The sequence below is a fragment of the Schistocerca piceifrons genome, chromosome 9 (genome assembly GCF_021461385.2).
Source record: "Schistocerca piceifrons isolate TAMUIC-IGC-003096 chromosome 9, iqSchPice1.1, whole genome shotgun sequence".
NCBI lineage: Eukaryota > Metazoa > Arthropoda > Insecta > Orthoptera > Acrididae > Schistocerca > Schistocerca piceifrons.
This window is the reverse complement of record NC_060146.1, coordinates 157,951,916-157,964,872: the sequence shown is the minus strand read 5'-3', so window position 1 is coordinate 157,964,872 and position 12,957 is coordinate 157,951,916. Positions and strand designations below refer to the sequence as shown.

Here is a 12,957-nt window from a genome sequence, read left to right as displayed (position 1 = left end):
AGCATCTCTGCCAGCAGATCTGCCGTGGCATCCCAGTGCAGTAAGGCAAAACCAAATTCCCTGCTCCACTTATCCGTGTTACCACCCATCGAGCAAAGCATTCCTTTCCTGTAGTGGTAAACACCAGTCCCATGAGCTAAAAGGCCCACTAGCTGCCTCTCCGTGCACTGGCTAGTTCAGCAAACATGTATATGGCTCCAACAGACTACACTGGACCATCAGCCGTTCCATTTAATTCCAAAGATGTTACAAGGGACATGAAGAGACCACTTACCAATGATTACCCATGCAAAACTGCTCACATTCACCATACTAATGCTAACCTTACAAAATACCCAGAAAAGCACTGAAGATAGCATTACTACTCTTAAATGTTTGTACATTATCAAACCTAGCTTAGTCAACTGCTATTTCAAGTGAAAGTCAGCCAAGCTTGCTTTCTTTCTTCTTTGTTTGCATAACCTCTAAACCACCTTCTGTGCCTGTAAGGGGGTGACCAGTCTCATATATACATTTGGCAACAACTGATCCATCACAATTGCCCACATGTGCACGCGCTCTGTATCTTGTTAAAAATTTCCTCCCCATCCGTCCTACATGCTCCGCATCACATGATGCACACTGTATTTTATAAACACCTACCAATTCAAATATACTTGATCTGTTCTCAACTTCATGCTTTACACTATATCTGATTAAATTTTGCCAACCGGACATTGTACAGACTAAAAATGTATGCCAATTTCTGTGAAATGTATGGTAATGATCTTTTTATCACTAGTTATCACCTCATTCAAATTCTTCTTGAGCCCGCAGATAAGACAAGTCACCCATTATTTACCGATATCTGATTCATAATGTTTAATTCAGTTTAAAATTGTTACTGCACCATATTTTAGGAAAACTTCACAGAAGTTGGTGAAAAGTTTTAGATGGTACAATTACATAAAGATTAAAGCATGAAGTTTGGAATTGGATAAGTAAATTTGACTGGTATGTGTTTACAAAATATAGTGCACATCATCATCATCATCATCATCATCATCATCATGGACAGTTTCCAGCCTCTAGCCAGGTCTGTATGGAACATAGGCCTCTCCGCCGTCTTCTGTCTTCTTGCCACCTTGGTCCAGTCTTCTACTTTCTTCTGGACACACTCCTCTACTCCTTTCAGCCACCTGTCTCTCAGTCTTCCTCTTGGTCTCTTTTCCTTCCAGTTTCATCTCGTGTATCCTCCTGAGTATCCTCTTCTTCTCCATTCTCTTAACATGTCCATACCATCTCAGCCATGATTTCTCTATCTCCTCCTGTCATGATTCCACCTTCATTAACTCACTGATCCTCTCATTTCTTAATGTATGTATCTTTGTCACTCTAATACTGTTTCTCAAGAATTTCATCTCACTAGCTTGTACTTTGCTTTTCTCTCTTCCTTTCATAACCCAGGTTCCTGATGCATATGTCAGGATCGGGATGCAGTGTGACTGGTATATAACGTTTTTGCTGATTTTGAGTATATCCTTGCTCTATATCAGGCTTATGACACGCTTCCGAAATGCTTCTGCTTTTCTCCCTCGTTTGTTTATTTCTCTGTCGTTTTTTCCATCTTCCTGCATCAGGCTTCCTACGTACTTTAAACTCTCTCCCCACCAATTGTTATTCCAGTTCTTCCTCTCCCCTTCTTTCTTGTTGTGGTAATCATCTTACTCATACTAAATTTCATCCCATATTCTTGTACAGTCCGTTCCCATATATCCAACTGCTCTAGTACTTCCTCCTCCTTATTCCCCCAAATCATCAGATCATCTGCAAACACCATAGCTTTCATCTTCCTTTCTCCAATTACTTGTGCTACTGTACTCATTATATCATCCAATACAACAACGAAGAGTAATGGTGAAAGTGCATTTCCCTGCCTCGAGCCATTCTTCTGTTCAATCCAAGCCCATCTCTCTCCTCCCACTTTCACACAGCTCAGCCGGCAGCTGTGGCCGAGTGGTTCTAGGGGCTTCAGTCTGGAACCACACTGTTGCTACCGTTGCAGGTTCGAATCCTGCCTCGGGCATGGATGTGTGTGATGTTCTTAGGTTAGTTAGGTTTAAGTAGTTCTAAGTCTAGGGGACTGATGACCTCTGATGTGAAGTCCCATAGTGCTTAGAGCCATTTGAACCATTTTTTTACACAGATCACACTTCATGGTACATTTCCCCTATTCTCCAAATAAACTGTTTTACTACTCCTCTGTACTACAAGGCTTTCCACACTTTGCTTCTATGCACACTATCATACGCTTTTTCAATGTCCAGGAAGGCCATTTGTAGATCTATTCCATATTCATAGTGCTGTTCCTGCAGTTGTCTTACAGCAAAAATTAGATCCACCGTGGACCCTTCTTGTTCTGAAGCCATGTTGCTCTTCTCTCATTCTTCCTTCTAATTTTGCCCGAATTCGTGCTTCCAAAATTTTCTCACAAATGTTTGTACAATTACTCATCAATGTTATCCCTTGATAGTTCTTGCATTCTTTCCTATTTCCCTTCTTAAAGATCGGGACAATTATTTCATTCTTCCAGTCTTCTGGGATCATCTTCTGTCTCCACGCAATTTTCATTACTTTATATAGCCATTGCATCCCTACCTCTCCTGCTGCTCTCACCATCTCTACACTTAGCTCATCCAGACCTGGTGTCATCCCTCCCTTCATCTTGCCCAATGCCTCTTCCACTTCTCACCATGTAAGGTCTGTTCCTATTTGCTGTTCCTCCTCGGCTTGTTCCTCCTCATCCAGGTTGTGCATCATATGAGTGAAATATATAGAGCAGATGGGGAGGAAGCTTTTTAACAAGATGTAGAGAGCACAGAGAGAGTTTTACAGTGGGCAATTACAGTAGACTGGTTGCTGCCAAACATGAGAATGGTCACACCCTAAAAGGCATAGAAGAGGGTTTAGTGTGATGCAAGCAAAGAAGAAAGGAAGCAAGCTTGACCTACTTGAAGAACTTGAAATAACAATTCACTGAGTAAGGTTTGATAATGTACTTAATGTACAAATGGGCAATGGGCAAGAGCTGTAATTCTTTATTCAGTGTTTTTTTTTTCCTTTAAGGTTGGCATTAGTACAGTAAATGTGAGCACTTTTGCACAGATAACCATTGGTATGTGGTTCCTACATGTCCCTTGTAACATCCTTGGAACTCTATGAACAGCTACTGGCTCAATGCCATCTGTTGTTTACTGAAGTAGCCATTGCACAGGGAGGCAGGTGATGGAACCTGCAGATGATGTGACTGGTGTTTACCACTTCCGGTAAAGAATGCTTTGGTGGATGGGCGGATGAGTGGCACAGAGAATCTGGTGTCGCTCTTTTTAAAGTAAGATGAGGACTTCATGTCTGAAGAACTTAATTTCTTTTTATATTTCTGATTCTGTGTGGCTTTCAAGTGCTTGTTTATGTAAGGTTAGAAAGACAGCCAGATGGTGGGAGCTTGACTCCTGAAATGTGTTACTGAGGATTATGTTCCTGACATTTGTGGTTGTATGCTAAAATATTTCTAACAGTCACCAACATACACTTTACGTTTGAGCACGGACACCCTATAAAGTTTTACCCACAAAGCAGCCTAATTGTGTACAAAGTTCATCCGTCATTCTATCAAAATTGATTTTAGATGTAACAATTCCATCCTGGTCTAATGCTAAACATATACTAATAACCATGTTAAAGAATGTAACAAAACCAAAGCCATTCCTGACAAATTTCAAGTATGTAGCTGTTGGAAGCACTAACTTATACACTTTTGTGTTATTCTAAAGTAAATACTCACCACTGTCATCACTGGAATGACTTCTTTTGATGCCACACAGCCCTGACCCTTAAACCAAAGGGCACATTATCAGAATCTGAAATCCTCTACATAAAAATGGCATTGACAAGTTCTTAATTGCTTCCACTGAACAAATAGCACAAATTTAATAACAGAGGGTTTTCTCCCTGTTTAAGTTAGCCCAGCTTGAATTTATTCAATGACTCTAGCATTAATTTGTCAATAACTACATCATAAGATCTGAATTTTCACATTAAGGGATTGTGTGGAGGAAGAGGAGAAGCAGGTAAAGAAGCAGCAACAGGGTAGGATGAACAGTGGGAGGAAAAGACAGAGGTGATAACGAGGATAAAGCTATACGCGCTAGGAGAAATCAGGATGATTCATGGCATAAAAGGGCACCTTGAGAAAATAAGGTCAAACATGGAGAAAACATGAAGAACAAATGCAAATGTCATGTGATTTAAACATGTTGCGGGTAAAGGACAAGAAACTTAAATTTGATCATTATTTCTTCAGATTCCTGCTATAGTTGTGTACAATTTTTTGGAGGGGTCTAGTTTCAAAACTTAACGTCGGTTTACGAATCAACATTAATGTTCTAAATTACTCACCACTAAGAAACTGTACGCTACTCTGCAAGCAATAAATGAAGTGCCCTGTCCAATATGACACTATTCTTCAATTTCACTGATAAATTAATGGTGAGCAAAGGGTGGAGGGGGGGGGGGCAGCATTTCACAATAATGACTTATCTTTCCTCTCAGCTGACATAACTACTAATCAAACCGTAGTTTTTGAACATTAATCAAACAATGGAAAATCCAGGATGGACCAACTCCCCCGCCCATTTCTCCTCCTGGGAGACTTCAATGCCCATCATGTCCTGTGGGGCTCCACTTCTCTTTGCGCTCGAGGTCGAATTTTGGAGAGCCTCCTAACATCTCAAGTGTGGTGCATCCTCAACACAGGTACTCCGACTCATTTCTCTACTGCTACAGGGTCATTCTCACCATTGACCTATCTTTCTGCTCTCCAACCCTCACCGACTGTTCACTGGGAGGCCATTGACGACCTTCATTCCAGTGATCACTTCCCTATCCGCATTCATCTCCTGGATGGTGTATCACTGGAGCAGCGGCCACCATCGTGGATGATTGGCAGGGCTAACTGGCCACTGTTCACTCGGTTGGCTGTCTTTGACCGCCACAATAACGTACAGGAATGGGTGGATCACATCACGCTTGTGGTCCATCATGCTGCTGACCTGTCCATACCACAGTCTTCTGGCACTCTTAAGCGGCGCCTTGTGCCTTGTTGGACAGAAGAGTGCCGTTCAGCCATCCGGGACAGGCGTGCGGCTCTTCGCTGATTTAAATGCCGCCCAACAGCGGTCAATCTTACCGCCTTTCGAATCGCCAGAGCCAGGGCACGCTGTGTCGTTAAAGAGAGCAAGAAATGGTCATGACAGGAGTTCCTGGACTCCATCAACTGTTCCACTTGTTCCACAAGAGTATGGGAAGCCATCCGGAAGATTTCCGGTAAACATAGCCGTTTACCAATAGCTGCTGTCCTGAATCAGGGATGCCTCCAAACGACACCCAGAGCCATTGCTCAGACGCTGGCAGAGCATTTTGCGCAAAGTACTGCCACTGCAAATCAGGATCCAGCGTTTCGTCGCTACCGTGCGACTGTCGAAAGAGCGACCTTGGACTTTCGGTCGAACAGTTCTGAGGCCTACAATTCCCCTTTCTCCATGTGGGAACTTGAATCGGCACTTACTGAGACTTCTGACACTGCATCAGGTTACGACCGCATCCGGTACTCCATGCTTCGACATCTGCCAGTGGCATCAAAGGAAATCCTCCTCGAATGTTTTAATCTCATATGGCAGACAGGAGTGTTTCCCACCTCGTGGAGGGAGGCAATTCTCATCCCTCTCCTCCAACCAGGAAAGGACTGCACATGTCCCGGTAGTTATCGTAGTCTCTCCTTGACAAGCTGTGTCGGAAAGACCCTGGAACGGATGGTTAACCGGCGTCTGGTCTGGCTGTTAGAGACCAGACAGCTCCTTAGCCGCTTTCAGTGTGGATTCCGAAAATATCAGTCCACGGTCAACAACCTGATCCTCCTAGAGGTGGCTATTCAGCAGGCTTTTCTCTGTCAGCATCACTGTATCAGTATCTTCTTTGATATCAGTAAGGCATATGATACTACTTGGAGACACTGTATTTTGCACAAATGCATCAATGGGGCTTTTGTGGCTGCCTCCCGATTTTCATTCGGTCTTTCCTGTCTCAGCGGTTTTTTCGGACCCGCGTTGGTAACACACTGTCTGATCGCTTTGAGCAAGAGAACGGTGTCCCCCAGGGCAGTGTTTTAAGCGTTACCCTCTTTGCCATAGCCATCAACAGTATAACGTCTACAGTGAGGAGTCCAGTACAGTGCTCATTTGTGGACAACTTTGCTGTTTTCTGTTCCTCCTCCAGTGTTGCAACCGTGAGCCGTCAGTTGCAGCTAACAGTGCGGCGGTTAGAGGAGTGGGCTGCGAAGACGGGTTTTCGGTTTTCTGCCGATAAGTGTGTTTGTGTTCATTTTAATCGTTCTCGTCATCTTTTTACTTTGCCTGCCTTGCATATGGGGGATACTGTCCTACATTTTAGAGACACAGTGCCGTTTTTGTGCCTAATTTTTGACTCCAGGTTGTCATGGCTGCCACACCTATGTGACTTGAAAGCCAGAACGCTGAAGGCACTGAACATCCTCAAGTTCCTCAGCCACAGGTCTTGGGGCGCGGACAGGGCGCATCTCCTACAGTTTTATGGAGCTTTTGTGCATTCACGGCTGGACTATGGGTGCACAGTATATGGGTCAGCGAGGCCATCTTATTTGCGGATCCTTGACGCTGTTCACCATGCTGGGATCCGACTGGCCACAGGTGCTTATCGGACCAGCCCCCTACCCAGCCTCTGTGCTGAGGCCGGGGAACCGCCACTCACCATCCGGCGGCAGCTCCTGCTGGTGCGCCAGGCTTGTAAGTTTCTTGCAGCTCCCAGCTCGCCTGCTCACCATCTTGTTGCCCATCCACCTCTGGACCGCCTTTTTTCGCGCCGTCCCCGGGCTACGTTGCCGTTTGGGATCCGTGTGCAACGTGTACTCGAGTCCCTCGGTGTGGAGTCTGTACAACCCCAAAATCCAGGGTTTTAACTGCCTGCCACCCTGGTTGCTGAAGAGGCCCGGAGTGATTTTAGATTTATTGCAGTACAAGAAAGATTGCACTCCTGCCACCGTTTTTAATGCAGCATTTTCTGCCATTTTATCTGAGCACCACGACTATGTAGCTGTTTTTACGGATGGGTCTAAACAAGGGGATTCTGTTGGTTGCTCAGTTGTTTTTCCATATCGTGTCCTCAAGGTCCGACTGCCTCAGACTTTTACTGTCTTTGATGCAGAATTGTTTGCGATCTTGCGGGCACTGGAGCACATGAGACATTCTTCCTCTCCTAAATTTCTTGTCTGTTCCGATTCACTCAGTGCCCTTCACTCATTGCAACGTTTGTATCCCGCACACAAAATTGTCCAGACCATCCAGGATGCCCTCCTCCGACTACAGCGACTGGGGAAGGTTGTAGCTTTCTGCTGGGTTCCGGGGCATGTTGGCATTGCTGGGAATGAAAGGGCAGATCTCGCAGCCAAGGAGGCGTGTCTCGCCCCACAAGTATCTCAGTGTGCTATCCCCTTGCACGCACTCACCTCGCTGTTGAGCTCACGGGTCATGCGTCGGTGGGAGGATGAGTGGCTGGAAGTGACTGACAACAAGCTCCGTATAGTCAAGCCCACAATGCGTGTGTGGTGTACTTCCTTTCAGCCCCATCGACGGGACGAGGTTCTCCTCACTCGGCTTCGAATAGGCCACAGCCCTATGACGCATGGCTTCCTGCTCCGGCGAGAGGACCCTCCAATGTGTAGTGCTTGCGGCGTCCAGGTCACTGTGCGCCACGTTTTATTGGATTGCATTTTATTTTCTGACCAGCGGGTCGCGGCTGACTTGCCAGCGGACCTGCCATCTCTTTTAGGCAACACTCAGACGAATGTGGTTAAAGTTTTAAAGTTCTGTGCCCTGTCAAATGTTTTTACAAAGATTTTAGGGGAGGATCTTAATTTGCTCACTGTGTGACAAACTCGCCCATATTTTATGTAAGTGGCCAGCCAATAACAATTTCCTGTGACATTCTTGTTGCTATGTTTCCCCTTTCCTTAAGTTTTACTTTCTTATGTAGCATTTTCCTTCTTTTCCTGCTTTCTTTGAGTGTGTGCTTTAGTTTTCTTAGGTCTGTCCACATTCGTTCCTTTTAATGTGTGTCAGGGCGCTGATGATCTTGATGTTGAGCGCCCATAAGCCCCAACACACCACCACCATCCAGGATGGAATTAACAATATTATGAGAAGGAAAGTTGCTACTCACCATATAGCGGAGATGCTGAGCCGCAGATAGACACAACAAAAAGACTCACAATTATAGCTTTCAGCCATTAAGGCCTTTGTCAACAACAGACACACATACGCACAGCACACTGTGGTTTCAGTTGACTGAGACTGCAGTAAGGTGTGTGAGTTGTGTTTGCGTGAATGTATGTGCGTCTATTGTTGACGAAGGTCTCAATGCCCGAAAGCTATAATTGTGAGTCTTTTTGTTGTGCCAATCTGCGACTCAGCATCTTTGCTATATGGTCAGTAGCAACTTTCCTTCTCAATATTGTTAGTTTTTGGACATTGGTAGTTTATATGGAATAATATCCATATAAACAAGTCGCAGATAGGCACAACAAAAAGATTGTCAGCAATTAAGCTTTCGGCCAAATAGTCCTTCATCGGAATAAGAGAAAAAAACTCACACACACACACACACACACACACACACACACACACACACACACACACACACACACAGTCTGGCTGCTGAGGCCTCAGCAGTCAGAGATTGTGGTCATGTATGTGAGAGTTGCAGTCGAGAGAGTGTGTGTTGTCTCATTCTAATGAAGACCTTTTGGCTGAAAGCTTACTTGCTGATAGTCTCTTTGTTGTGCCTATCTGCAACTCAGGATCTCCACCACATGGTGAGCTGCAACTATCCATTCCATAATACTGTCATAACTCCATCTCGGATTTTCCATTGATTCATGTAATTAGTACACTTTGATTCAAAATTGTCTTCACTTTCCAAATTGCACTGTCTTATAACCTGGTACAAGAAATGAAACAGACGAAGTATTGCTTCAGTAAATGGGCTTGCAGCTGCCCACTTCACACTTCTAAATTAAAGAATACTTGATTTATTGTTAAACTAGTTGAGAAACCGTGCATTTCCTGGGTCAGAATATATGGCATGGGAGAAGGCATGAACACCATTCTAGATAAGAGATATATACAGATGAATATGTCATTAAGGATATTATGAATGCAGTTATCCTGCTAGAAAGGTAGTTTGGTTGCAGTGTGTGGCAGTGGGTGAATGTGGTGAGCAAAAATCTGCATACTGTGGAGAAATAAATATCCTTGGGAAAAGCTAAATAATATAGGACTTACGAACTTTACTGTACACGTGAAAATGTTTTTATTGTTCCATTCACAACGCAATGTAATGGTGAGAGTTTCACCCACTGTGGCATACTGCGATAAAACTCCCTTACTAACAACATGAGGCCAAGCGTTATCTGCCATCACAAACATGAGGGGGTGGCAATGGGTGGTCACAGAGAAAAGTCTGTCAGTATAACAGACACAAGCCATTTACATACAGATATAGATGACAAGTTGTATGAACAGTTCATCAACCAACAAAAACTAACACAAAAAAATTGAATAAAAAAGAATTCTAGTAACATCAGATTACCATCACTTAAGGTGCTAATGCCTGAATGTGTTCTAATACACAAGTGCTTACCTGATGGCAGGTTTTGACCAAGAGTACTGCATTCACCCATACTTCTGCTGAAAAATAATAAGCGACATAACAGATTTTACTCAGTAAAAGACAAACATTTGAAAACAGCTGAGGGCAAAAGTGAACAAACTTCTTTTTCAAAACAGTGCCAGGCAGAAGACCAAATTTTAAATATGAATATAAGACTCTGCTCACAACAAATATAAAACAGTAACACTTCAGCTGCATCACATGTACTACTTTCACCAGAGGCAACATCCAGTTCACTAACTGAACACAAAATGTCTTTTCACAAATGCCTTTAAAGGCCCACATTTAAACTAATACGCCTATAACTTTTCCACTTCATCATTTAGTGCATGTATAAACTTTTCAATTCACATTGACACCAATTTACTTCATGTGGGGGGGAGGGGGGAGGGGGGGGTGGAAGCACGTTCCCCGCAATGCCAATGAAAAGAACATTTGCAACTACTAACTATCTGTTAAATAAAACTCCACAGCTTCAGACTGCATGACAACGTGTCTCACGGACACACGATATTAGCATCAGTCTGTAGTATTGGTCTTGTTGACTCATTTTTCGTCATTGGTGATTCTGCAAAGTTGTCAACTCAGGTAAAAGTGCAGTTACTGTGTCAGCATTTTTTTTTGTGAGGTGTAGGTTTTGGTCTTGCTAATGAATCGTGAAGTGTAGAAGGATAATCATGAACCAGATGCAGATAGCTAGTGACATTGTGGTTCTTCATTTGTTTTGATTCTTAAATAAACCTCAGCAACTTAAGTGGTGCTTTTCTAATAAACTAGCATCTTCTGCCCAAAAACTGAGTAACGTTCAGCAACTATCATTACTTACTCTACCACTACATCCAAATAAATCACGGAATATATTATAATTGAAACTGTTTTCACTATTCTGAAGCCTAATAGCACAGCACTAATTACATACAACGTAAATTCTGAATTTCTACAAGACAAAGAAAATATCTGTAACCTTCACTTCCAAACCAAAAGAAATAACACACAAAATTTTTACTGTCGACATCATGGTTGGCCATCCTCATTTCGCACATTACCAACACATATATGTCAAGTGAAAACTGCCGACACTGTAACTGCAATTAAAGTGAGACAACTATTCAATCTACCACGTTAAACAGAGATCTCAACAACATGAACTCTCCTATCTGTTCCTTGATGATACATGTGTTACTTGAAAACTGTGATACAGAAAAGATACTGACCACATTACAAATACCACCAATACCACCAATATGGTATATTTCACATATATATATAATGAATATGCCACTCGCAAAACCCCACGAAGTTCAGAAGTAAAAATTCCAAATAAACTCACAAATGTGGGGCTGTACTGCAAAATTAAACTTTGACAAGTTAAGTTAGTATTGTATAGCATAGTAGTTTATTCATATATGGAGCACATGCAATGATAAAAGTTGTAAATCGCAAGTTGAATATACCAAATAAATTAAGTAGCTTTGTTTTTCTGATGCAGATACCATTGTTTCAAAATTTATGGAAAATCAGAATTCTAGAAAACCAATGAAAATGAAGTGATAAGAAAATTGAATACACCAGTACCACATTCATGCGATGCAAAACTACAAGTTGCATTTCAGCAGCTCTACAACCTGAATACAACAGCATACTTGCAACTCGCACCCAAACTCTCATCTTTCAGCCTAATCAAGACCTCAGGCTACACTATGGATCAGTAGATATGTCAGCGCACACAAGATTTTGTAGTTACTTTCATTGACTTCGCCACCTCACTATCAATCATCTTCCAATATATACTATAACTCAGTCTCACTTTACAATTTATGTTTCAAAATCTAATACACGGATGAAAGAAATATGGTCAGTATTCTGCACTCTTAATGTCTGCACATATACAATATCACACACCACTTCCTAATTATGTTACTGTACAAAGTTTATGTCCAGGACTGGTTTATTCAACTGACTCTATTTATACAGAGATTAGCTATGTAGTCTGCTCATAAATCTACAGAATTACAATTCTTTTATGTTGCAGCCTGGAACAATTCAATGAGAACAATTTTAATCCTATGTAAAACAGGGAAACGTGGACAATACAGACCACACACAGGAGGAAAATACAAGACCTTGAAATATGATGTTACAGAATAGGGGAGAAAAGCACTTTTTGGCACATGAGAGTGAGAGAGAACAACTTTTACTTTTTCGTTATTTTTATCACCGCTTCCATTGCATTATAAAGTTTAACGGCATAAATTATCCTCACAACTCTCGGACATTTCATCGCGAGATCAAAATAATTGTACCTATGTTACGTGGCAAACCAGAGTCCAAAATTTTCTGGAAGTCTGTTGGCGATAACGTTTCATTCACTTTGATTCCACACAAAATATTAAACTTCATATAGCTTATAAACGTACACCAGCTATAGTATTTTACAAGCTCTAGATGAAACTATTCCCCACGTTTCAGCACATAATACTTACTGTTATATTCCATTTTACTGTAGGAAATAGATTTCGTGAATGGAAATAAGGTGTCACATTAAAGGGGGAAAAAAAAGGATGTGGAAATTTTAATACGATAAATTCTACTTTCACACACTCGTGAACAGAACTCATTTTACCTATTTATCCCCGAGCGAAATATTAAAATTTGAATTACATGCAATAAAAAGTCGTCAATACTCTTGCTTCCGACGTACTCACAATAAAACACAATGCATACATTTAAATAAAAACATATTCAATACTGACATACCGTTACTATTCACTGCACTTAGCACTACGTTTGCAACTTTCTTGTCCCGACTTGCACAGATCGACGCCTGCGGTTTGTTTACGTTGTTATGCAATGTCGCCAACGTAGGAAAGACTTATAAAAAAAATAATGTAGCATTCTTAAGGTCACTAAAGACAGTACGAAACAGTCTCTATCTTACTGTGAAAAAGTTTCAGTAACATCAGAATGTATGAATTTTTAAGTAATCAAATCCAGAAAGCAACTTTAACTGCAACCCAGATAAAAGCTAAACTTAGTTGTTGCCTGTTGGTAATTTTCAGCCCGGACTTCATTTGTTTACTTTTCAAAGTTTTGAATTTTACCAAAATATGACAGAGTAACATTATTTGTAATAAAATCCGAGTAACTTAACAACGCATT

General features: G+C 42.0%; 1 protein-coding gene across 6 annotated transcripts in view; it reads right to left on the bottom strand.

Moving 5' to 3' along the window:
• Nucleotides 1–12,621, bottom strand: part of LOC124717045 — a 127,525-nt gene extending 114,904 nt beyond the window's left edge. For 3 of the 6 annotated variants that reach the window (XM_047243709.1, XM_047243706.1, XM_047243708.1), the window contains exons 1-3: nucleotides 12,556–12,620; nucleotides 9,769–9,815; nucleotides 3,824–3,871 (exon numbers count right to left, since the gene is read on the bottom strand). In XM_047243709.1, the coding sequence (XP_047099665.1) occupies nucleotides 3,824–3,871; nucleotides 9,769–9,808 (88 nt within the window). In that variant the 5' untranslated portion in view covers nucleotides 9,809–9,815; nucleotides 12,556–12,620. Of the gene's footprint in view, nucleotides 1–3,823; nucleotides 3,872–9,768; nucleotides 9,816–12,555 lie in introns of all 6 variants that reach the window. The other 3 variants (XM_047243707.1, XM_047243712.1, XM_047243711.1) reach the window with 3 other exon arrangements.
• Nucleotides 12,622–12,957: the final 336 nt, after the last annotated feature.